Source organism: Hyperoodon ampullatus (assembly GCF_949752795.1).
Source record: "Hyperoodon ampullatus genome assembly, chromosome: 3".
Lineage (NCBI taxonomy): Eukaryota > Metazoa > Chordata > Mammalia > Artiodactyla > Ziphiidae > Hyperoodon > Hyperoodon ampullatus.
This window is the reverse complement of record NC_136916.1, coordinates 112,317,745-112,345,073: the sequence shown is the minus strand read 5'-3', so window position 1 is coordinate 112,345,073 and position 27,329 is coordinate 112,317,745. Positions and strand designations below refer to the sequence as shown.

General features: G+C 35.2%; 1 protein-coding gene across 2 annotated transcripts in view; it reads right to left on the bottom strand.

Moving 5' to 3' along the window:
* SCFD1 (sec1 family domain containing 1) overlaps window positions 1–27,329 on the bottom strand; it is a gene marked incomplete at its 5' end in the record, with an annotated part of 137,793 nt that overhangs the window by 56,795 nt on the left and 53,669 nt on the right. For both annotated transcript variants that reach the window (XM_079701113.1, XM_079701114.1), the window contains 4 exons: window positions 18,441–18,522; window positions 19,211–19,284; window positions 20,466–20,556; window positions 23,297–23,436. In XM_079701113.1, the coding sequence (XP_079557239.1) occupies window positions 18,441–18,522; window positions 19,211–19,284; window positions 20,466–20,556; window positions 23,297–23,436 (387 nt within the window). The remainder of the gene's footprint in view (window positions 1–18,440; window positions 18,523–19,210; window positions 19,285–20,465; window positions 20,557–23,296; window positions 23,437–27,329) is intronic.

Below are 27,329 nucleotides of genomic sequence, written 5' to 3'. Positions count from 1 at the left end.
ACATGGTTCACTGACTTATGGAGGTACAGACATTAGATTCATTTTGCTCTTCTTGATGTGCTAATTTACCCCTAGTTTAACTTCTAATTAACAATGGAAACAATTCAAAAACAAGTTAATTCAACTGCTAATGGGTAGAGTTTCTTTTGAAGGTGATGATAATGTTCTAAAATTGCATTGTGATTATGGTTGCATAACTTTGTGAATATACTAAAAACCACTAAATTGTACACTTTAAATAGGTGAATTGTATGGTATGTGAATTATATCTCAATAAAGGGGTTAAAGAAAAATAACATAGCATTTCAATATACTGATTGGAAGGGAGCCTCATGTGGGAGAGAAAGGAGTGGAGATTTTCTAACCTGAATGAAAGAACTAGTATCTGTTCAGTATCTATTATGTGCAAGGCACTTTACTTACAGCTATGGCTTTCAAATGTTTTTTTTTTTTTTTTTTTTTTTTTTTTTTGCGGTACGCGGGCCTCTCACTGTTGTGGCCTCTCCCGTTGTGGAGCACAGGCTCCGGACGCGCAGGCTCAGCGGCCATGGCTCACAGGCCTAGCCGCTCCGCGGCATGCGGGATCTTCCCGGACCGGGGCACGAACCCGTGTTCCCTGCATCGGCAGGCGGACTCTCAACCACTGCACCACCAGGGAAGCCCTCAAATGTTTTTAAACAGAGAACCTCAGGACCCTCTTTCTCAAACCAAATCTTCTGCAGAACCCTAAACATAAAGATACAAGTGACCCATTAAATGTCTCTATTGAACTCTAGGGTACCAGAGAACAGTGTTTAAAAACTACAAACTTAGATTATCTCATTTAATTCTCCAGATACCACTATGAGCTAGGAATTATTAGTCCCGTTTTAAAGATGAAGAAACAGACATAAAGAAACATAAATTTATTCAAGGTTACCAGAGTAGAAGTAGTAGAGAGCTGAGATTCAAATCCAGGTCAGACTCCAATGTACACCACAGATAAAGAGTAGGGAAAATTACATTTTCCTCAAGAACAACTTATTGCTTCCTTTGTATATGCTTTATGAAAGAAAGTATATGTGTCAATTAGTATATATTTGGGTTTTTTTGGTAATACACATAATTTACATATATGTGGTAAAAGGTTACTTTGTCCAGAGACATAATATCTATAGGTCAGTCCTTTTTCACTTTCTTGAAATAAGGGAAAATACTAAGAGAAACAACTTCTGTCCCAAAGATTGATTATTCTTCTACAATATGGATTCAAAGGAGGATAAAAATTGGATAACAAGAGTTACATGGAAAACAGACAAATTAAAAATATAAAACAAAATAACAAGGTCAAGATAATAAACAGATTGTCGGTAGCTTCAATAAATATCAAGAATGAATTATCAAGAAGGGAAATATTACAGAAAAATAAAGGACTATATATAGAATACAAATTATATCTAGTGAATATAAACTCAGAGCCATGAATTTCCTAATAATCCCTTTAGAAGAGCTAAGAGAAGAATCTGATTAAAAAAAAAAAATTCTAGTGTTTTTCTCCCAATTTCAGAGTTATCAGTGGACAATCAGGCTGATGTTTTTCATTTCTCAGTGCACTGTGTCAACATTCACATCAAATTAACCACATATATATGCATTTTATATATATTATCCAACTAAATGTACTGAATTGTCATTTACCTGTAACTGTGTTTATAATTTTGTTAATTTGAAATAAAGTGTAAAGTGTTATGTATATGTCTGTGTGTATGGCATTTTTTGACTGGTGACAGCCAATAGTCTACGGGGTTTAAAAAGAACAACAACAACAAAAAAAGGGCTTCCCTGGTGGCACAGTGGTTGAGAGTCCGCCTGCCGATGCAGGGGACAGGGTTTGTGCCCCGGTCCGGGAAGATACCACATGCCGCGGAGCGGCTGGGCCCGTGAGCCATGGCCGCTGAGCTTGCGCGTCCGGAGCCTGTGCTCCGCAACGGGAGAGGCCACAACAGTGAGAGGCCCGTGTACCGCAAAAAAAAAAAAAAAAAAGGAAAAAAGAACAAAAGAAGGGACACTTCTAAAAACCCTCAAGTCATTCGGGATGTATAAGTAGTATGCATTTCTTGCCTTCTGAGAACCCATTACCTAGGAAGATTTATTGATGACCCATACAGGACATGAAAGGAATTCCTTTTTCCTTCCTATGACTGTGGGGGATTTTTTCCCTTCTCTTTTATCATTCCTCTGTTTATCCTAGCTACAGACACCACCATTCTGGGATTCCCTATTCACTGCTAGCTACAACCTCAGTGATAGACTGAGGTAATGACAAAGACTAGAGTGGTATTTCTTGGCCCTCCTTCTTCTCCAAGCCCCAATTCTATTCCTTAGTCAGCAGTAAAAGTAAAGACAAGAAGGGATTAGACAGTTATTACTTCCTTTCACTACTAAGAATCCCAATATTCTTCTACCAGTACTTCTACAGGAGAGAGAGGGGATGATAAACCCTTTTTTGCTGCAACACAACATCTGAAACATTCCAGATTATGAATTAAATAGGGTTTGTAGGACAGGGACCTATCTGCCATGTTAATGTCTATAGGAAAGTATATCCTTAAGCTAAAATGAACTTAGAACTATACTTTTAGGATATAACCTAATCTTAAGTTGAAGATCCTTTACACTCTAGCCTTTTCTTGTTTTTCCTTTCTTTTTTAAATGTGCAGTTCCTATCATCATTCAAGGCTGTTTTGGATAATTCTTCCTCCAGGTGAGTGGCCTCTGTATGCTGTATTATAATAGTCTGTGGTCTGTATATGTCACTAGAGCATAAAGTCTAGATTATACTAAGGTATTTGTTCATTATTTTATGCCTTGTGCCCCGCAAGATGACTGGAATTCTCTAAAACTCAATTGCCTTTCATAATATAACACTATAGCATGTTAATATATTTTTAGTTATTTAGGTGTATTTTTTGCTGCATTTCATGCCAGTGGGTTTATATGGGTTTGCTAAAGTGAAAAATTATGTTGCACTAAAACTGGATGTTCCATGAAAATATTTAAGGTGTTCTATAGCACAGCTGGCTGAGAATATTTATTCTGGAGCATTTGCTCATATGCCACAGTGACTTAGAAATCTTGAATAAAATTCATCATTATACTTCTACCTCACTTCTGAGCAGAAATGGGACAGTATACTGTCAAGGTGAGGAACCTGATTAGGATCTTCAATTTCTACAACAGGCTATCCACCTTACTAGTTAGTTATCTCATTTCCAAATATATGCATTTTTCTCTCTACCAAGAACACTGACTTTCTAGCATTCCAGGCCCAAATCAGAAGGCGTAACCTCAACTTCTCTGCTATCTAAATCCAGCCAATTTAAAAAAGTGATATTATTATATTATTTAAAGAACGCAAAAGATTTCCACTTTAGATACTAAAAATTCTATTCTTGGGCTTCCCTGGTGGCGCAGTGGTTGAGAGTCCACCTGCCAATGCAGGGCACACGGGTTCGTGCCCCGGTCCGGGAAGATCCCACGTGCCGCGGAGCGGCTGGGCCTGTGAGCCATGGCCGTTGAGCCTGCGCGTCCGGAGCCTGTGCTCCGCAATGGGAGAGGCCACAACAGTGAGAGGCCCGCGTATCGCAAAAAAAAAAAAAATAAATAAAAAAAAAAAAATAAAAAATAAAAATTCTATTCTTAGTGTAAGAAAAAAAACACTAGAATGCTATAAACTTAGACTTTATTACATTGGTCACTCATAAAACTGCCCTCAATGAATTATATTTTAATATTATGCCCTTAACGTTCATTAAGTTGCTGTGTAAAATCCATGACAGTAACTGATATTAAAATATTGCAGTTACATCACTAAATTTACTCTAGATAATGCCGAATATGAACAATGTCTTTTGTAACATAATACTAAGGAACACTTTGCTTAGAATAAAAAACAAATTCTTTCTGAGAAATTTTTCAAGAATTTAATCGTATCTCTTACTGTGGTTGCCAGAAAATTCAAAGCCAAATTTGAGAATTACAATTATAACTATATAGAAACTATTGTGAGTTTCTATTTCATGATTTTTGCTGTATGTGCTATTCGTGGAAGCTGACTTAAATCTGTTTTAGAATAAGAAAACAAGTTTATTTAATCTCTAAATTTATCTTATATATTGACTCCTACTAAAAATATTTAAATTCTAACAAAAATGATCTATGTAATAAGAAATTTTAAATGTATATGAAATGATCTTTATAGATGACAAATATTAAAATACTAATATTAGCAACCTTATTATAATGAGATACAAAAAACTGCTTTATCTATAATATTTCTGGAGAAAACAGAGGTTTATATGGTACCTGTAAACTATTATGTCTTATTTTATAACTCTCAGAAGCATTTAGTTTTATCTCACTAATGTGTTGAACTCTCAAAAGATATACCCAGGAAAAGAACAGCAAATTAGATCCAAGTAAACAGAAGAAAATAAATGATAAAAATAAGAACAGAAATCAATGAAATTAAAAACAAGAAATCACGAGAAAAATCACTGGAACCAAAAGCTGGTTCTTTGAAATGATCAATCAAATTGGTAAAACTTCTAGCCAGGTTAACTAAGAATAAAGAAGAGAAGAGATAAATAGTATCAGAAATGAAAGAGGGGCCATCATTACTGATCCCATGACATTAAAAGGATAATAAAAATATTTTAAACAACTCTGTGCCCATAAATTTGATAACCTAGATGAAATGAACCAATTCCTTGAAAGACATAATCTTATGGAATGAATAGGCCTATATTATTAAAGAAATTGATCAATAAGTTACTAGTGAATTCTACCAAATATTTAAGAAAGAAATCATTCCAGATCTCTACAATCTCTTCCAGAAAATAGAATGCAAATGAACTAGATGTTTTCTTGCTAAGATCAGGAACAAGGTAAAGATGTTCCCTCTCACACTCCTACTCAACCTTGTACTAGAAGTCCTAGCTAATGCAATAAACAAGAAAAGGAAATAAAAAGCAACAGATTGGGAAGGAAGAATAAAGCTGTCTTTGTTTGCAGATGACACTATTGTCTATGTAGAAAATCTCAAAGAAACATCAAAAAATCTCCTGGAACTAATAAGTGATTTTAGCAAGATTGTAGGACACGAGGTTAATATACAAAAGTCAACCGGTTTTCAATATACTAGCAATGGACAATTGAACTTTGAAATTAAAGGAAATACCATTTTCATTAGTACTCAAAAAATAAATGAAGAGACATTTCTTATTTATGAATAGGTAGACTCATTATTGTCAAGATGTCAGTTCTTCCCACTTGATCTATAGATTCAACACAATTCCAGTCAAAATCTCAGCAGGTTATTTGGTGGATATTGACAAACTCATTCTAAGGTTTATATGGAGACAGGAAAGACCCAGAATAGTCAACACATTATTGAAGGAGGAAAAAAAAAAGGATGGAGGACTGACAACACCTGATTTTAATACTTAACTTAAAAGCTGCAATAATTAAGACAGTGTGGTGTTTGTGAAAAAAACCCAGACAAATATATCAATGATAGTACAGAAACAGACTCATGCAAATACAGTTGACTAATCTTTGACAGAAGCACAAATGAAATTCAATGGAGGAGGAAAGTCTTTTCAACAAATGGTGAAAGAACAACCGGACAGCCACATGCAAAAAAAAATGACATACCCAACACCTTTCACAAAAATTGACTCAAAATGGATCCCAGGGCTTCCCTGGTGGCGCAGTGGTTGAGAGTCCGCCTGCTGATGCAGGGGACACAGGTTCGTGCCCCAGTCTGGGAGGGTCCCACATGCCGCAGAGCAGCTGGGCCCGTGGGCCATGGCCACTGAGCCTGCGCGTCCAGAGCCTGTGCTCCACAACGGGAGAGGCCGCAGCAGTGAGAGGCCCGCGTACCACAGAAAAATAAATAAATAAATAAATAAAAATGGATCCCAGACCTAAATGTAAATGCAAAACTAAAACTCCTAAAAGATACCAGGAGAAAATTTAGATAACCTGGGTATAGTGATGACTTTTTAGATAAAACACCAAAGGCACGATGCATGAAAGAAATAATTAAAAAGATGGACTTGGTTAAAATTAGAGGCCTCTGTTCTGTGAAAGATACTACCAAGAGAATGAGAAGACAAGCCATAGACTGGGATAAGTTAATTGCAAAGACACACCCATTAAGGGATCCTAATTGCCCCTCCCCCACCAAATACAAAGAACTCTTAAAATTCAGCAATAAGAAAACAAAATACAATTTAAAAATGGACCAAAGACCTGAACAGATGTTTCATGAAAGAAGATAGGCAGATGGCAAGTAAGTGTATGAAAAGATGCTTCACATTACATGACATCAGAAAAATGCAAATTAAAATAAGACACACTTGGGAGTTCCCTGGCAGTCCAGTGGTTAAGACCCCACCCTTCGTGGGGGTTCAATCCCTGGTCGGGGAATTAAGATCCTGCATGCTGCTGCGGAGTGGCCAAAAATAAAATAAATAAAATTAAATAAATAATAAAAGTATGTACATGTAATAACCTATAAAGGAAAAGAATCTGAAAAAGAGTGTGTATATAACTGAATCACTGTGCTGTACACATGAAACTAAAACGACATTGTATATAAATCAACTATACTTCAATAAAAATAAAGTATGTAAAAAAAATAGGACAGCATATATTAAAAAAAGACATACTATATACCTATTAGAATGACTAAAATCCAACACTGGCAACACCAGATGCTGGTGAAGATATGAAGCAACAGGAACTCTCATTCACTGCTGATGGGAATGCAAAATGGTACAGCCACCTTGGAAGACAGTTTGGCAGTTGGCAGTTTTTTACAATTCTAAACATACTCTGGCCATATGATCCAGCAATCATGCTCTTAGACATTTACCAGAAGGAGTTGAAAACTTATGTCCACCACAAAACCATCGCATGGATGTTTATAGCAGCATTATTCATAAATGCCAAGAGTTGGGAGCAACCAAGATGTCCTTCAATAACTGAATGAATAAATAAACTATGGTACACCCAGACAATGGAATATTAACTAGCAATAAAAAGAAATGAGCTAGCCTTTTGCTGAGACAGGCCTATTTAGGTGGAATGGGATTTGGGGGAGGGAAATGAAAGCAAATCAGCTCTGTTTGGACTGTATTAGGTTTAAGATTCTTGAGATGTTTAAACATGGATTCTGAGTAAGCAGTTTGATATATAACATGGGAGCTAAGGGGAACAGTCCAGCATAGAGATGTAAACTTGAGGGCATCAGCTAATATTCGAGGCCATGGGAACAGATGAACCCACCTAAGATGAGAGTGTTGTAGAGAATTTATCTTCTCACATGAAGATTTGGGGAAGAAAAAGATTTTTATAAGAGACAACTATGGGTGTGTTATGGAGAAGAGTTCAAAAATTATAGAATAAATTGTGGCCACCAACAGCCAGTTCTGGTGATGTTCACTTGCTATAATGTCTAACTATTAGCGAATTGTCAGCACTCACTGGTGTATACTATATGCCTGAAACAATAGGTGAATTATACAATATCTCCTAAGGAGATAGATACTGTCATTATCCTCTTTTACGTGTAAGACAGTTGAGCACTAGAGAAGTTAAATGATGTGTCTCCTACTAGAGAATGGACTTGAGGATACGGGGAGGGGGAAGGGTAAGCTGTGACAAAGCAAAAGAGAGGCATGGACATATATACACTACCAAACGTAAGGTAGATAGCTAGTGGGAAGCAGCCGCACAGCACAGGGAGATCAGCTCGGTGCTTTGTGACCGCCTGGAGGGGTAGGATAGGGAGGGTGGGAGGGAGACACAAGAGGGAGGGGATATGGGAACATATGTATATGTATAACTGATTCACTTTGTTATAAAGCAGAAACTAACACACCATTGTTAAGCAATTATACTCCAATAAAGATGTAAAAAAAAAAAAAAAAGAAATGAGCTATTAACTCATGAAAAGACACAGAAGGGTCTTAAATGCATTTTACTAAATAAAAGAAATTACTCTGAAAACGTTACATACTGTATGATTCCAACTATCTGATATTCTGGAAAACAATACTGTGGAGACAGTAAAAAATCAGTGGTTGTCAGGGATTTGCGGGGTGGGGCGAAGAAGGGATATATAGGTGGAGCACAGGGGATTTTAGAGCAGTTGAACAGTATGATATTGTAATGATGGGTATATGTCATTATACATTTGTCAAAACCCACAGAATGTACAACACAAAGAGTGAACCCTAATGTAACTACAGACTTTAGTTGGTATTAATAATGTATTAATATTGACTTATCAATTGTAACAAATGTACCACATTAATGCAAGAGATTAATAACGGGAAACTGGGTACGGGTGGGTAAGAAGATACATGGAAATCCTCTGTACTTTTCACTCATTTTCCTGAAAACATAAAACTGCTCTAAAAAAATAGTCTATTAATTAAAAAAAAACTAAAGCCAAAAAAAGACACGCAGCTAATGTAAAACAAAAGAAAGGGCCACATTTAATAAAGAGTGTTTGCAATACCTTGGGAAGATTTGTGTAGCTTTGAATAATAACACCTTTCACTTTTACTTCTCCATAGATATTATATAAAATAACTCAAACCAAAGGAAAACAACATAGATATGATTTTGCATGTGCTTCAAAAAAAAAAGATAGCTTTAGGAGTGTAGTCTTACATTGACAATGAATACACAAAGTATATAATACATACATATATTTGTATGTATTCATGTTCGCTACTACAGTCAATAAGTAACCCTAGCATGGAATTTTTCTTGAGGTATTTATTGGTATTTCAACATAACTGACCTTTAAAACAAATCCATTATTTTAAAAAGTATACTTGTTTTATGAAACAATTTAAAAGTTTACTAAATTTTCATTTCCTATTTAAGCATTCAGGGACATAAAAGACTAGGCCGGGCTTCCCTGGTGGCACAGTGGTTGTGAGTCCGCCTGCCGATGCAGGGGACAGGGGCTCGTGCCCTGGTCCGGGAAGATCCCACATGCCGCCGAGCGGCTGGGCCTGTGGGCCATGGCCGCTGAGCCTGCACGTGGGAGCCTGTGCTCCGCAACGAGAGAGGCCAAACAGTGAGAGGCCCGCGTTACGCAAAAAAAAAAAAAAGACTAGGTCAACTGAGTATTTTTTAAATGAATGAATAAACACATTGAATGGTCAAATATTTTAGTAAGACAACTGGGGTTCCCTACTTCTACTTTTTGCTTGTTTACATTACTTTTGAACCCATGGTTACTCTAAAGGGATTATAAAAGAGCAAAACCATTCTCATTATATTTTTGGCGATTATGTTTTAAGGAACTACAGCACGGTAGACAGAGTACGGGATTTAAAAGTCAAAAGCCAAAGTTCAAGTTCAGGCTCTGGCAGTTGGTCTCAAGTCATGTACTCAGTACCTCTGAGATTCGTTTTCCTCTGTAGAATGAGAGAACATATCTATTATGTTAAATTACCTGATATACAAGTGCACAAAATAAGTTTGTTCTCTTAAAAAGGAAAAAAATACATCACATGTTCGTATTTTTCAGCCAACACTCATGATCTGAGGATGTTAAGTTTGATAATAAAATATTTGTGAAGTGTAAAGCACTCTATAAGGCACTGTAGTAAAAACACGTTCATTTACATAGTATCTTAAAATACATGTTTTTTAAAGGTCTAGTACTCACATAACAATCAGGGTGTAAATATTTTCACTCGATTAAAATAAGAACCGTCTACAGAACTGTACATTGTAGGTGATCAATAAGTATAGAGAAAAGAAAGCAAAAATGGCAGTATCAGAAGGAGTCAGGTAAAAGAATGCAAAATTCTTTAAGGCATTTCTTTTTCCTTTTTTTTTTTTTTTTGCGGTATGCAGGCCTCTCACTGTTGTGTCCTCTCCTGTTGTGGAGCACAGGCTCCGGACGCGCAGGCTCAGTGGCCATTGCTCACGGGCCCAGCCGCTCCGCGGCATGTGGGATCCTCCCGGACCGGGGCACGAACCCGTGTCCCTGCATCGGCAGGTGGACTCTCAACCACTGCACCACCAGGGAAGCCCTAAGGCATTTCTTTAAATGAAACATTTCTTGACTTTACTTGATAAACTGAACCGGACTGAAACTGAATAACAATGATAAATGGTATGGTAAAGAGATAACAAGACAAAATACAAAAAGTTCCACGTTTGAGTTCCAACTCTGCCATTAACTAGGGAACATTTAACCTTTTCTTTTCTTATTTCTTTCACTGATTAAATGAAGAATATTTCACAAAACATGTTCTGCAGAATGCTAGTTCTCAGAGTTGGTTATAAGAAATAATCCCTAGAGGTGTTCCAAAGTCAACGGAGTTTGAGAAATATTGGCTAAATAAGTTTTAAAAATGCATATATTGGGCTTCCCTGGTGGCACAGTGGTTAAGAATCCACCTGCCAATGCAGGGGACACGGGCTTGAGCCCTGGTCTGGGAAGATCCCACATGCCGTGGAGCAACTAAGCCCATGTGCCATAACTACTGAGCCTGTGTTCTAGAGCCCGTGAGCCACAACTACTGAAGTCCGCGCGTTTAGAGCCCATGCTGCTCAACAAGAGAAGCCACCACAATAAGAAGCCCATGCTATGCAACGAAGAGTAGCCCCTGCTCGCCGCAACTAGAGAAAGCTCGCATGCAGCAACGAAGACCCAATGCAGCCAAAAATAAATAAATTAATTAAAAAAATAAAATAAAATGTGTATATTATACTGCATTATGAATCTCCAAGAGGGGTATACAGTAAATTTTATTTTTAACCTTATTTCACCAAGGAAGAAACTTCACTAATTTGTGGAATCTACTAAAAACTCTGTCCCACGGTTCCTCCTAGCTTGAAAATCCTAGTTCCACAGGAGCTTCGTGAAGGACTTTGGAAAGTGGGTGCTACAGGACTGAGGAATTATAAGGGCTATGTTTGATTTTTTACTTTCTACTTTGATTTGTATATCCCTGGTGCTCATGAGTTATTCTCTATTCTGCTAGTCTATGTGTTGTCATTGTAAGTGACCTCAAATTCTGTAGAACAAGTCAAGGTTTAAATAAATAAATAAAATGTGAGAAATCTATTTAAAAAAGTAAGGAATGCATCTGTCCTCTCTTTTTATTTTAAACATTTGACTGTTCATCTCAATTCTGCTTCTACTCTCTGCATTTAACCTACTGCATATTCCTATAAGGGAAAAGTCTGTAAAAAACTCCCAGGTTTACCTACTCACAAATTACATAGCATATTCTCTGTTTCTTAATATTCTATGTCACTTAAAACAAAATGCCAAAAATCCACATTACCAAAATTAGTCTTTGGCTTTCTCAATGACTTAGTTAAAATCTGTTTTCTTATCTGTAAAAGACCTGAAATAGATGAACACTAAGCCTTGTTTGAATTTTTCACTTTTATTGATGTATAATGACATACAATACACAGAATTTGTTAAGTTTTAACATATGTATATACCCATGAAACCATGAACACAATCCAAACACTGAACATATTATTCATCACCCAAGGAAATTTTCTCAATGTACTTCTTTCCTTTTGGCCCTCTAATACCCTTCTCTATGTCCTTTCTGTCACTATAGATTAGCTTGCATTTTTATGAATTTTATGTAAATGCAATTATAGATTATGTACTTTTTGTGTGTGTGTGGCTTCTCTCACTCAGTGTAATTACTCTGAGATTCATCCATTCATCTTTCACTCAGTGCAATTACTCTGAGATTCATCCAACAATACATACTGTATGTATTAATAGTACCTTCCTTTTAATTGTAGAATATCCCATTGTATAGATATACCATAATTTGTTCATTCAATTCACCTGTTGATAGACATTTGGGTTGTTTCCAGTTTTGGGCTATGACAAAGAGCTGCTATAAATATTCATGAACAATGAACGTATATGCTTTCATTTATCTTGAGTAAACACCTAGGAGTAGAATGGCTGGAGCATATAATGGGTTTGTGTTTAACATTTTAAGGAACAGAGATACTGTTTTCCAAAGTGGGTGTACCATTTTACATTCCTACCAGCAATATATGAGAGTTCTAGTTCTTCTGCAACCTTGCCAAAGGTTGGCATGATCAATATTTTAAATTTTAGACATTTTAATAGATGTATAGAGGTATCTCACTATGGTTTTAGTTGTATTTTTCTAATGATTGTTGACACTGAACTTATTTGTCACCCGTGTATCTTTTTTAGTCAAATCTTTGTTCAAATCTTTTACCTTTTTAAAAATTGGGTTGTTCATTTTCCCTTTATTGAGGTTTTTTTTTTTTTGCAGTACGCAGGCCTCTCACTATTGTGGCTTCTCCCGGTGCGGAGCACAGGCTCCGGACGCACAGGCTCAGTGGCCATGGCTTACGGGCCCAGCCGTTCCACAGTATGTGGGATCTTCCCGGACCGGGGTACGAACCCGTGTCCCCTGCATCGGCAGGCGGACTCTCAACCACTGTGCCAACAGGGAAGCCCTCTTTATTGAGTTTTGAGAAGTCTTTATTTCTATGAATTTAACGTTTATGAATCTATTAAACTGAGTCTTGCTAAATGACAATGCTTCATCTTCATGAAAGTAGATGGCAGAAAAGTGAGAGCAAAGAGCTAGGAAAAGGTAATTTCACACTTTGTTTTTTGAGGATGTGAAAGTAGCCTCCAGAAATTCATAGTAAGAAACTGAAGGATATTTCACTCATTCACGAGCTGTCTTTGGTCATACTTGGAGTAAAGAAAACTTTAAGTTCTGATAGTGACTAATCATAATTGGGATGAAAAGAGGTAGAAGATAGTGACAGTATGTCCATTGGGGACTTCCTGCTACAAGATATATTTTTCCCTGCCTTGAAGAAAAGACACCAAGGTCATATGAATATTCACTTGGTATGTGTACTGGACAAGAGATCATTTAAAAGAGATCAGTCAAAATCCAGCCAGAGAAATGTTCTGATTTATAGTACAGTAAAATTTCTTCCCTACTGTGATCAGGAGAGTAGTGATCAGTTAATCAAAGTCAGTTAATGTAAAGAATAAAAAAGGACCTGTGTTGTACATAAACATTTTAAACACTACCTTTTAACTTAAGGTCTAAAATGTGTAATTGTCTGTCAATCTTGACGTAGATCCAAGACCTTTCCCTTGAGTACCGAGGTTCACTGACTGAAATTTTTTTCTTTCTTGCATAATGCATACTTATAAGGGATCAACTACAACTTCTACTTTGTTTCTTTGAAGTGAAATAAAAAAAGTTATAAACATTTACAAAGCAATTTTAGTGTTTTTCAAGATTTTCTAATGTCTTACAGTTTTCCTGTGGTTTTTTTTTTACCTGCTACTAATTTAGGCAATAATTAAATTACCATCTTCATTGAGTCTAAGGCATGTAACTTAGTTTTATAGAAAAAATCCTCTTTTCCTGCTCATACCATTGACATAAACAGATTGGAATCAAATACAAATAACTCTTTGGTAAGCAAAATATTCAACTTGCAAACATACTAGCTGTCAAATGTCAGCATGTCAATAATGTGGTCAGCAACCACTGTTTTACCAAGGGAATAAAGGGCATCAGCTAATTTGATGTGTTGACTAGTGAAGATCAGTTCAGTTTCTACTTTATTTTGAAAGCTTATTTTCCCCTAAGAAAGACAGTGAAGTTGAACCAAAGAAAAATTAGTCCCCTGAAGGAGGGGCTCCAGTTAAAAGCTAGCATCGCTAGCTAGCAAGGGTTAAACCTTGTTCAGAGTGTAGACCTAAGGCAGTACATGTTTGCTTGACCAGATGATGTCTTTAGATATAATTCAGTACCGCTTAACTTTCTCCACAAGAAGAACAAAAATTAAGATTCAGCGCCAATGAAGACTTGATCCACAACAGCTTATTAACAGCTAATTCTTTGCCAGCTACCTCGGGAAGGAGCATTCAGATGTAAGAGCATTAGGGGAAAGAGCATATAATGCCATTTCTCTCTCTCTACTATGACTTACAGCTAGGTAACTTTTCCTTTTCTTAGGTTTCTGACGTTAGAGAGTAATTAATTCAGTGTGATTATGCAGGTGAGACAACAATAATTAAAATAAATTAAAATTTGTCTACAAATTATTTAAGTAATCTCAGAATCCATTCTGTAACAACCAGCAAGTGGGGGAAAATCTTATTTGTATTAGAAGTGAAAAAATTGCTAAAGAGGTTTCAAAAGATAAGGTTTACTTTAAACAAATGAGGATTCAACAATTTAATCTATTAGACCAACGTTAACTACCCAAGCCACTAAAATCCTTAGAATATCAATACATTTACATGATAATATTTGTCAAACTTGTTGCAAACTGCTGTGCTCCTTCTATCTTTCCACTGAAACATCAACTACTGGATAACTGCCAGGACTTCTCTTCTAGTATTCTGCTTCAGAAAACCATCTAAAGAAATGTAAGAAGCAGCTATAATCTAAACACCCCAAAAGAATATGCAAAATTGCAATAAAGACAAATACCAAGAGAAGTGTTCTGAGATCTCTGCATTAAAAGTCATAATATTCTTGCTAATAATAAGTATTTACTACTCAGGTGAATAAATGTTTACAAAGAAGTAAATAAAGCTCAGGTGGTCAACAAATTCTAATGAAAAGAGTAAGAGATGATGGGGGGGTGGGATGAATTGGGAGATTGGGATTAACATATATACATTATTGATACTATGTATAAAATAGATAACTAATGAGAACATACTGTATAGCACAGGGAACTCTACTCAATGGTCTGTAGTGACCTAAATGGGAAGGAAAACCAAAAAAGAGGGGATATATGTATACATATGACTGATTCACTTTGCTGTACAGCAAGAAACTAACACAGCATTGTTAAGCAACTATACTCCAATAAAAATTAAAAATAAAAAAAAGAGATAATGGAGAAAAATACTTCTTTAATTATTATTAACATTATATAGCCAGGGGCAGATGGTGTAACATAATAATGGCACAAATAAAAGTGCCACTTAAAAGTAAATATTTTAAAACTGGAAATTTAATAATTATGAAAAACTGTAAGAAAAAATTTTATAACTAGAAGTAATGAGAAAAAATGGAAACAATAGCATTTACGTGCTAGTTTTGACAAAGGAGAATAACTTAAGAAAGATGGTTAACATTAAAACAGGACTCTTCACAGAAGACATCCCAATTTTTCTATACTAATAGAATTTCTTTCTTTATTATTATTTATTTATTTAATTTTGGCTGCATTGGGTCTTTTGTTGCTGCCCGCAGGCTTTTCTCTAGTTGCAGTGAGCGGGGGCTACTCTTTGTTGTGGTGCGTGGGCTTCTCACTGGGTGGCTTCTCTTGTTGCAGAGCATGGGATCTAGGCGCTCGGGTTCAGTAGTTGTGGCTCATGGGCTCTAGAGAGCAGGGTCAGTAGTTGTGGCGCACGGGTTTAGTTGCTCCATGGCATGTGGGATCTTCCCGGACCAGGGCTTGAACCTGTGTACCCTGCATTGGCAGGTGGATTCCTAACCACTGTGCCACCAGGGAAGCCCTAATAGAATTTCTTATATCAGAATAACTCAGAGTATGTGGCTTATTAAATACAACTATAATTTATATGTAAATATTTAAAATAAATATGCTCCTTTATCTATGATTTTAAAAAAAAACTACTATTAATTGGGTTTCCTAGAATGATCCAATGAGGAATACTGTGTTCTATACATGACATTATTTTCCCTCTGCAAGTGAATGACCTTATATATAATGTCCTTTATAGTTTCTTTATATCAGATCCTACTAGGAATATGGTGTCTTCCTTGAGTTACAGCACAAAAATTATTCCAAAATATGTAGATTTTATATACAAGTATTTAACACCCTGAATGACAAATTAGTTTCTTAGCATAAGATGCTCTGCCAGACAATTAGCAGCCCTGGAAGAAACAAGTTCCTTTATAGTGAGAGCCAAGCAACCAGGTCTTAAAGCAGAATTTTTGGGTCAGGAATGGTGGCTTATTAAAAGTATCTCAGACAGATGGCATTTATTAGGACAAAGTGATTCTCAAAAACTCATATACAATCATAAATAAGCAACATAAAGAACTTCGTGGGTAAATTTTGCCTTAAAAAACATAATTTTTCACCTAGTCAGGTATAATAGCCATCTTCCAGTTCTCCACTTACTTCCAGAACTCACCCATCCCTCACACAGCTCAGACCATTCTCTTGTTAAAACATAAATCAGATCACGGCATTAACTTCATCATACTTAAATCTCTATGTCTCTTGACCCCATAGTCTATCACTCTTTCTCTCCTCACTATAAGTACATTAGTCTTCTTCTAGGTCCTCCAAAACAATTTGTTCCTGCCTTAAGGCCTTTGCAGCACATATTAGTCCCTCTGCCTGGAATACGTGGCCCTGAAATTTTCACTAACTGGCTCCTTCGTGTGATTCGGGTCTCAATTAAAACATCACCTTATCAAAGGTTATTTCCTTTGATGGTGATTTCACTTACTCTAGAACAGCCCTCTGAGCCAGTGTCTATCATATCACATCACCCTAATTTGGTGTTTTCATATCACCTAAATGCCTGACGTTATCCTGTTTTCTAATTTGCTTACTTTGTTTGTTGTCACTACTATATTAGCTCCAAGAGAACAAAGAACTTGTCTGTTTATTACAGAATCTCTAGGGCCCAGCACAACACCTACAGAGCCACTTAACATAATTGAGTAAGTAAATTACTTTAACCAGAATTTTCTCAAACCATAAGCTCTAGTCTCTGACCTAGAGTATATTCATATAAATTTGTGGCAGGATAATGTTTGTAAAGTTTTATGAATAAGATGAAACTATGCACTTTCCATTGGTATGATAATTAGTTACTTTGGGTTACACAATTCAGTCTGGAAGTAGAAGTTAAGCTTGGCACTTTCCTGGTTTTACAACTGTGAGAACTGAAGTCAGAAAGTAAAATATAAGAATTAATAAACGTTTAATAATGAAAAAAATTAATGAAAAAACTATATGTCAAAAAATCCATGGAACAGTTTAAATCTCAAGGTACACACAGGACTATTAACTGTCATAAACAGCATGTAATCAAGAAACATTTGTTTAATGGATCATAAGATCTTGATTACATAATTATAGTTCAGTAGATGTAAAGCAGAACCTATATTTTGTTTTAATGCAATAAATTTTTGTTTAACTTTTTATATTAGATTCATAGTCTTCATATTTAGCCTTGTAAACAAAGCCTTTACTTTCCTAGTGAAGTAAATTCTCAATATAGCTCTCTGTTGCATTTTACCGGTTATATATATTATCTCCACAGGAGACAATGATCTCAGGTAAAAAAATTTGATCAGCGTTTTCCCACTTTACAGAGATGCAACATATGGAAGTGAAAATATCAGCCGCAGAAATCATCTATAGACTGCTCAATTATGTTTCTATTCCTGTAGGTACATGAAAATAGCAAGCATCACTATCAAGATGTGGGGAAAAAAAAAATCAGATTGTCAGCTTAATAGAAATCATGCAGGTTTAAATTCTATGCTGTACAATGTCCATTATCTATCTATATTAGTTCCTTTCTAATGCTCTAATCATTAAAAAAGAAAAATGTTTAATCCCGTTTTCCATAAATCCAAGTTGTTATCAATACTTTGGACAGGAAGCAAGCATATTCAGCTTTTCTACATTGCTTTTTCAAATGTATCATCTCAAATGGAAAGTAGGGGTCGGTAATAGCCACATCCTAGTATATCATCAATCTGTCACTGGAATTCAGTTCAATGTCCAGAGAATAAATGACAGTAGAACACTGAAGAATGGATTAAGTCCAGCTGATACAGAGTTACCATGAATGAAGTAATGAGAAAAAAGAACTATGATAACAACATACAGAATATCCAATACATTTGTTTCAAAATCACAGTACAGCAGGTAACAGTAAGAAGCAATAATGCTAACAGACTAATCTAAAACTAAAAAGTTCAGAACCAAGTTACATAATGAAGTGATGTTATTAATAGATACTTTAGATAGTGCTATAGTAAAAGGGATGTCTAAATCTGTATTACTGATGTTTAGAAACAGGTCTACTATTAACAAAGTAATATGATAAAACGTAATAAAAATACCACAGATGCTAACTTCTCTTTACTGAACATGTGACCTTGGGCAAATCACTAATCTTCCTGGATGGGTTTCCTCATTTGCAAAAATGAAGGTAATAATGCTGCCTTCAATAATTATATCTCTTAACATTACAGTGAGGGCTCAATGAGATAATGAATATGAAAGGACCTTACAAAGTCTAAAACCCTACAAAAATAGTAGCTATATTGTGGGGAAGGAAAAGCTAAATTTACCTTTATATGTTCTAAAACAGCAGTGGCAACATTTGTATGGAGATCAATAAGTCTTTTTTTTTCAAGGAGTTCTGGCAAAGAACTACAAGTATCAAAAAATTGAAAATTAACCATTAAATTCTCTAAGGAAATGACATAAATTTTAATAAAACACACACCTGGTTGCTTCCTCTGAGGATACTTGGAACAGTAAAACAGGGACAAAATTACATGTTAAACTATCAACTGAACTTAATCTCTAGGCTTGAACACATACAGTATTTACCACTTTAATACAGTTGAAATGTTTCTTATTTTAAAATAACCTGCCTCCCAAATATCATTATTCTACCATTTAACTTTCTGATTCCAAAATTTGGAGGTTTAGAATAAAATCAGATTAATGTGAAATTTCTAAAACACGAAACTCTCTCTCCTTGATGGCATTTAAAGTATGAAAAAGATACTGCTTAAACTTTAGCTAATAAAGTAATAGCAGTAATGATAAAATTAACAATAACTCACCTTACTTTATCAGCGATACTATCTCGGTGGCAAAATTACCCCCATTATACAATTCTAACTAGTAAAAGGAACAAATGATCTGCTATATAAAAAGGAGGGAACTTAAATCAGCTTGAACATATTAAAAACACAATTTAGTTCTTTAGTCTTAAAGGTATATGCTATTACTATTATTTCCTATCATGAAAAATATTAATCAATTTTTTAACCTCCAAAATAAATCTTATCAACAGAAAGATTTCAAAGAGGATAAACTGCTTACTTACCTAACGGCTGATGTTAACTTAGCAGTATTGTCAGACAGCATACTTATGGCTCCTTCATCTTCCCCTTCTAGTCCCTGGAAGGAAAAAAAGGTCCCAGTAACTATTCAGAAATCCCAAGCCCAAGAATGAAAATCAATATATTCCTAAGATCACTGATAAACAGTAAGATTCTGGTCACGCAGGATAATAATTCTTCCCTTCTAAGGAGGAAGCATCTGCATTTTTTTTTTTTTTTTTTTTTTTTTTTTGCGGTATGCGGGCCTCTCACTGTTGTGGCCTCTCCCGTCGTGGAGCACAGGCTCCGGACGCGCAGGCCCAGTGGCCATGGCTCACGGGCCCAGCCACTCCGCGGCATATGGGATCCTCCCGGACCGGGGCACGAACCCGTATCCCCTGCATCGGCAGGCGGACTCTCAACCACTGCACCACCAGGGAGGCCCGCATCTGCATTTTTGACAGTTATAGAAAAGTTCTAGTCACCACCAATCTAATGAATGGTTGGATGACTAAAAAAAGGACCAGCTGGCATTTTCAGATAAAGAAATAGGCCCAGAGACTTCCCTGGTGGCACAGTGGTTAAGAATCCACCTGCCTATGCAGGGGACACGGGTTCGAGCCCTGGTCCAGGAAGATCCCACATGCCGCGGAGCAATTAAGCCCATGCGCCACAACTACTGAGCCTGCGCTCTAGAGCCCGCGAGCCACAACTACTGAGCCCACATGCCACGACTACTGAAGCCCGTGTGCCTAGAGCCCATGCTCCATAACAAGAGAAGCCACCGCAATGAGAAGCCCATGTGCCGCAACAAAGAGTAGTCCCCGCTCGCCACAACTAGAGAAAGCCCATGCGCAGCCAAAAATAAATAAATTTATTAAAAAAAAGAAAAAAGAAAAAAGAAGTAGGCCCAGAGACTTGCCACAGGTCACACAGTAATAAACAGTACAGCTGAAATTTGAAGTTAGACCAAAAATATAGTAAAATGAGCAGCACTGGAACATATATCTCTAAAATATACTCACAATATATATTTTTTCAAATCATAAATTCATATTATTTTTTTAAAGCATTCAATCTTCTCCTTAGAACTTAGATTTCTTTTTAAAAAATATCTTTTATGTAAGCTAAGAATATTTTTTTTTGTTATTAAAGCAATGAATGGCCTTGAATTTTTGTAAGGAAAAAAAGTTAACCTCTTTCCCCCTCCAGATGTCCTTCTGCTTCCCTATATTTCCAAGAAAGTAAACAGAATCTTACCATAATGCTTTTAAGTCGTTTAACCTCATCTTCCTGTGCTCTGTAAGACTCTAGTTCTTGCTGAACTGATTCTGCAACTTCTGGGAATGGACTGAAACAGTATTGCACAAGAGGAACTATAAGTATGAGATTAGAAGATTGATTTTTGTGTGAATTTTGAAATATATACAATGAGGATTTATTATTATTTCAAATGTACTCATTTAGATTTGAATGTGTATTATATATAACACAGGCTGAAAACATTTAGGATAAATACTACTATACATCCTTGTGATATCTATTTACATTGTAAATACTATTTCTTTAAAATGCATATAATACTTATATATATAAACAAATTTAAATTTTATTTCTATTCTTTTCATTAACTATCAATTTTCTCTTCACCTATACACTATTAGAAAAAATAAAAAGATATTTAAGTGATTGAAAAACAAAGGAAGAGAAACCACAGTATATCAAACATCAATTAAATATTACCAGCCAAATTAACATATAGTGTCAAAGAGTCCATGTAACTACAAAGATGTATTAAAAAATATTACATGCTGTGAAAAAAACTAACTGTGAAAAAAATCTTTTAATTCTGTAAATTCAATATCTAGAACACCACTGGTAAAAATAGAATGTGGGCCCAGTTTTTGTTTGTTTTGTTTTTATTAATTTTTACTGGAGTATAGTTGCTTTACAATGTTGTGTTAGTTTCTGCTGCATAACAAAGTGAATCAGCTATACATATACATATATCCCCATATCCCTTCCCTCTTGCATCTCCCTCCCACCCTCCCTATCCCACCCCTCTAGGTGGTCACAAAGCACAGAGCTGATCGCCCTGTGCTATAACATGAGTATTTTTCATCTATAGCCTTAGGGGAGGCCAGAAGCTTTTTCTTCTTTAAGAAAGAAATGGTCACGTCCCCCTTCCTCCACGCTGACACTTGGTAACACTTCACTAATGATCAGCACAGAAATGACAAAAGCTCCTGAAAGGATTTTGAGAAACACAGTCCAGTTTTACATGACAACTGCAGGCCCTAATGGAGGTCCAGCAGAGTCTATGTTGTCAGAAAACAGCAGTGAGCAGGTAAAATGTGCTGGTTGAACTAAATGATCCTTAAAATCTCTAGTGTCTTTAGGTCTCAGGGCTAACAGACGATAATAACTGCTTGTATTTATTGAGTGCTGACTGTATGACAAACACTATGCTAAGAATGTCTCTATTGTCTCATTTAATTCTGACCACAGTCTTGGTGAGGTACATATACACTACTGACAGTTAAGACCAGGGACTTTAGAATCTGCCAGAACTGGTTTTTATACCTGGTTTTACCAATGAAAGCTGGATGATTTGGGGCAAGTTACTTTATATTATGTCAATCTTCACAACAACCTTCTGAAATAGGACAATAGGTAGAAGTATCATCCCACATTTTACTGATGAGGAAAATGAAGCTCAGAGAGATTTAAGTAGCTTGTTTAACTCTATGCTGTCTCCCAGCATCTGTGCCCACATTGTTATTGTAGCATGACATTCAGAGTGAGGGCTATTCCTACCTAACAAACAAAAAATTAAAGTTCCTACTATTCAACTGACCTCTTAAGTTGTTCCTAAACATATAGTCTAAAGAAAATATTCAAAATTTCCATATATGAATAAAGAAATTGTTTTCGTAAGCTTTTGTTTTTCTATTAGGGAATGTGAACTTTAAAATTAACTTTAAAATATCCTGCATCCTCTATAAATAATGTAAATTCTTATACTTTACCATTCTAAAAGGAAATGTAAACTATATATAGGATTCCAAAGAGAAGAAAATAATTTAAAATAAATTATAACAGTACCCCAAATTGCATTAGTCAGAGAGAGAAAGATAGTGACTTTTCATTGCAGAGAAACTAAAATTCTTTGTTACAGCAATGTGATTTTCCAGTGTTTTAAAAAAAAGTTATAAATAAAAAAAAGATAAAACATACAAAAAACCAATTGTATTGAACCAAGTCTATATCCTACTTCTCTTTAAACATAAATTAGATCAAAAAGAACAGCCATACCAGGGAGATATATATATATAGACAGATAGATACAGTAACAGTTGAAATAGTCCAGATTATAATAAATAACATTGTATTTCTATAATTGTTGATGAGCAACATTCTTTTTCTCTCAGAGGAATGATTTTTTTGTTTGTTTTTTAGAATGATTCCTCTATCCATAATGACCACTAGACAACTTTTATAGCAGTTACTAAGCTCATGAAGTACCTCAACTTTAAGGGGTCATAGCAACACATGGGATCTGCATATCTACCTATAATAAATCACATGGCAAATTGTTAAAATTTTTTCACCTATTATTTCTAAGGTACTTTGAATAAATCTTGTTTTCAGGCTTAGGTATTTTCTCCACAGATATCTAAAACTGGGTTTGTATGAAGGCAAACATGGAACAAAAAAGGAAAATCGCACCTTGATGTTTTCCTATCACAAAAACCGATTTTAATGAAAGGTAGAAATGGTGCTGCAGAGGGTCAATGGGGATAGAAATGAAATTCAGAAAGACTATCTGTAAAATCTATAAAATCATATGGTGTGAACTTATTGAAAAGGGAAGTGGCCCCCACAAAACAACTAACAAAAACAACATAAGAACTAGGAAATTAAGCAATAAAGTCAGAGCTCCATAGACTATTTAATTATAGTTCTTATTCATGGTGTAGATGAACCACTGTGACCTGTTTTGATTTTTTTTTATAAACCCATTAAGTCATATGACATCTGCATATCTTTCTGGGGGGGTGAATCTTTTACTTATTGTTTTTCTTATTTACCTTCCTTTATGTTTCTGCCAAAATTTATCAACTGGAGTTAAATCATAAGACTTCTTGTTTTTTCTCTTTGGTCTAGCACCAGCTGGGGAATTCTCCACTCCTGAAGACTCTTCCAAATTAACTCTGTTCAAGTGGAAATCCTAGGAAAAAGTAATTCTGTTTTAAATAACAGTTTTTTGAATTTAAGAACATTGCCTACAATAAGAAAAATAACACAGATTCTTACTGCCTTTTCTACTATTTCCAAGGACAAAATACAGATCTGAAAATAAAAGACCTTCTTCCAATGTTTTGTTACATAAAGGTACCTTTAATTGTTTATGTATTTTAATTTAGTAGTAGATGCATATGATTACAATTTCAAAAAACACATAAAACTGTGTTAAGGTTCTTGTGTATCCTTCTAGAAAAATATTTTTGTATATGTCAGCAAACATATCCTTTAAATTTTAAAGAATGGGATTACATTATACATACTTTGTACTTTACTCATTTAATAATGTATCAATATTTTGAGCTCTTCCTGTATTTGAATATGCATATCTACCTCATTTTTATCATGTCTACATAGTAGACAAATATTTGGCTACATTTATTTGACCACGTCTCTTGATGCTTAATTGTTTCCAGTAACAAACATAACCTTAAATGTAATTTTTAAACTCTTAGAGAGTCTTAACAGTCTGACCTGTTACTTGATGGATTGCATTTAAACAAAAAATTACAACAGAAGCTACAATAATAATAGCACTCCCTTTCACATAAATGCTAAGAGCCAGTCATACTAATAGTTGCTAAGCTTTTCTGCGTAGACATAATTTTACTCACGCGAGGCTTGATTTTTTTTTTGTCCTTTCTCAAAAAACAAACATACAAAAAAACAAAACAAAAGTGAGCTATCTTTTCTATTCTTTCTCCCTCCTTCTTGCATTAGACTTGTGGGTTCCTTTATGTAATAGCAGTATTTTATAGTTCAACTCTACTCTGAAGAATAGTGAGCTAGAGATAAAATACGGATATCAATAAGCAAATGAATGATAAGCAAAAGAAATTACATGGAGAAATTATCTAGCATGACTGTGATACAATCATCTTTGTTCTAAGACATAAGTTCTTAATGATTAAACTTCTAGGTCTTAGCAAATTAAATGTACTGAATATAATTTAATTTCCTCTTGACAGGAAAAGGTCATTAATACTGAGATTGGATCCTTAGACCATACTGTAACTTTCTCAAATAAATCCTTTACAATAGCTTACTTCCTTGTCATTTTCCCCTATGACATAAAAAAAAGAGTGCAAAATATATAGACGTCTAACTGCCAGTAGAGTAACAAGCCTCTTGACAAAGAAGAGTATACTATATTGTATTTCAACCTGTTAGTATTATGTCTTTCCTATGGGCTCCTTATATTATCATAGGATAAACATAACATAATATAACCCTATTTAATCCCTTTTCCCATTCCATACCTTAACCTCACCTTGGCACAGCAAATCATCCATATAGGAAGAAAGTACAAGAAATAGGTGTTAACAGCTACATCTGAGAAGAACCTTTGTTTTTAAAAGTTATCTAACAAAACAAAGATACTGAAGAAAAGAAACATTTTAAAATAGTTAAGCTTTATTAACTAGAATTTCTAGTGAAGTACTATTTCTGTGGTGATGACACACAGATCATTCAAAACACAAGTAACTTGTTAGCAAAATTACTGCTGTAAAAATACGACAGCATATTATTACTTAAGTATTGATGGAATATTTAAAACAAAATGATAAATCAAAGATGTTAAGAGTTTTGAGAAATAACATAATAGCAGCAAGAAACACTCCCCTTGTTTGCACTAATAGCCAGGCAAATAAGGAAAAGTAATTTCAGTCTTGAAAATTGGGAAATCAGAACATTCTGTGCTGTACTCAATCATGTTAAAGGAACTGAAGACATGGGTATAGAAGACAACAGAATTAGTTTTCACATGGTAAAGTCTAATCTCTTTCCACTGATATTCACACTTTCCTGACTTAGAAAACTGGACAAGGGTGTGCCAAATCACCAGATATAAGTAAATCCCACTGGGAAAACATGGGTAAGTCTTCAGCAGTCTTGTTTTCCTTTCATGAGTTAAAGCAGACCAGGAGAGGCAGACAGAGCTAATATTAACAAAGTTACATTTGGGTAATATAGGTTAACACCTATTTATGCAGAGCTAAGATTTATATTCACATGAGAAAAAAAGCCAAGCAAAGTAAAAGTAACTTTTATTTTGGCAAGGAATTGCGCCAAATCTAATTAAGTCTCTGGATCTATCAGTTTACAGGAAATACTGGAAAAAGAGAAATAATGTCAAATTGTACCCCACAAAGATACAATCAACCAAATGCAGAAATGTCATATATCTTTAAGAAAAAGAGTGCTTCTAAAATGTTTTTCTAATAACCTTTTAAAAGTATATATTAACTTGGAAATGACTTCCTTTTCTCTTCTTGAGTGGCAAGAACAAAATAAACTTTACTAAAGTCCTTATGTAATTAGTACAAATTCTGATTTAATATTTTAAATAATGAGAGTCAGTAGCAGAGGGCCAAAGGCACAAACAAGGGCACCTAAGATTCAAAAAAAACAAGGTCAACTAAAGGACAAGACACGGCAATGAAATAATGTCCACCCTTTGCCTAAAATTACTCATTGCAGTTGAACAATCAAATCCACAGCCCCTGCAACCAAGACACGACAAAAAGGAATCATGACTTTCTAATTACTAATTTTGCTTCTTATATCCTGAGAAAAGGAAAGGGACACTGCAAAGTTTTTCATAAGAGTGTATCTCCCATGTTAAAGGACAACAATCACCTTTCTGACACACAGAGAGGCTGTGTGAATTTTCACAGCAGTTTCCAGGGCCTGATATATAAATATTATCAATGTTCTGGATTTTCAGGCAAAGATATTTAATATTAAAAGCAAGCTCCAATTTCAAGTTAAACTTGAAACTCCCATCTACAACTTTTACTCCATCTTGTGGAGGTGGAGGGTATAACTATTAAGAATTTTGAAAGCTTGGAAGAAACCTCAAAAGCTGCAGTTTTAACAATCAACAAAAAATGGCTTGCTTACAATTGGTTATGATATCTCAGTTGTAGTTTTTTCACATCTAGAAAGTGTATTAAAATTAATGAACAGGATTAACTCAATATAAGCTGTATAGGTTGTTATAACCAATTTTCTCAGAGACTATTTTCACAAGACCTAAATATTTTAATAATAATGTTACTGAGAAAAGACGGCTTAAAGGGTAATATGGAATCTGAGAACCTCGCCTAAGAAAGAAAGTTAACTAGAGATGTGCATTGCTCTATTATTTATAACAAAAAGTAAAAACAACAATGACCCAAATGTTCACAGGAATCCACTACTGTAACCTCCACGCAAGCAGGGATCATGTCTCCTTTGTTTACCTTGTATCCCAGTGACCAGCAGTGTCTGGTACAGAGGAGGCACTTAATAAATATTCGTTGAATTGAATTCCTTGGAAACACATGGTTTCCAACATTTTATTCTGTGAAGTGAAGAAGATTAGAACAAAGACCCCCAAACCCCTACCATATACTTTTACTGTCTTGTATTTTTAAAATAATATTTTAACTTCAAATAGTAGAAAATAAAAATTAGTATATCTCACAAGGATACAAGGTCAGTTGTAAAAACTCATTTCATATTCCTTATTATTCTCATTTCACTCTGCAATAGTAAACTCCTCAAAATCAGTATTAGCCTTGTCTAGTTTTGGGGAACGTCTGCCATAACTTGTGTTTCCCAATTTCTCTTCTGACAATGGGGACTCAGCATATTCCTTTACACTGCAATTACCTGTACACACATCTTATCGCCTGCACTCAAAGCATCATGTACTTTAATTTCCTCCAGGAACTCTTCAAGTTTAGGAATTAGAAAGGATCCCAGTATCTTGATGCGCTATATGGCCTCCACACACCACTGGCAGAAGTGGTGACCCCTGATCCGTATGCTCTT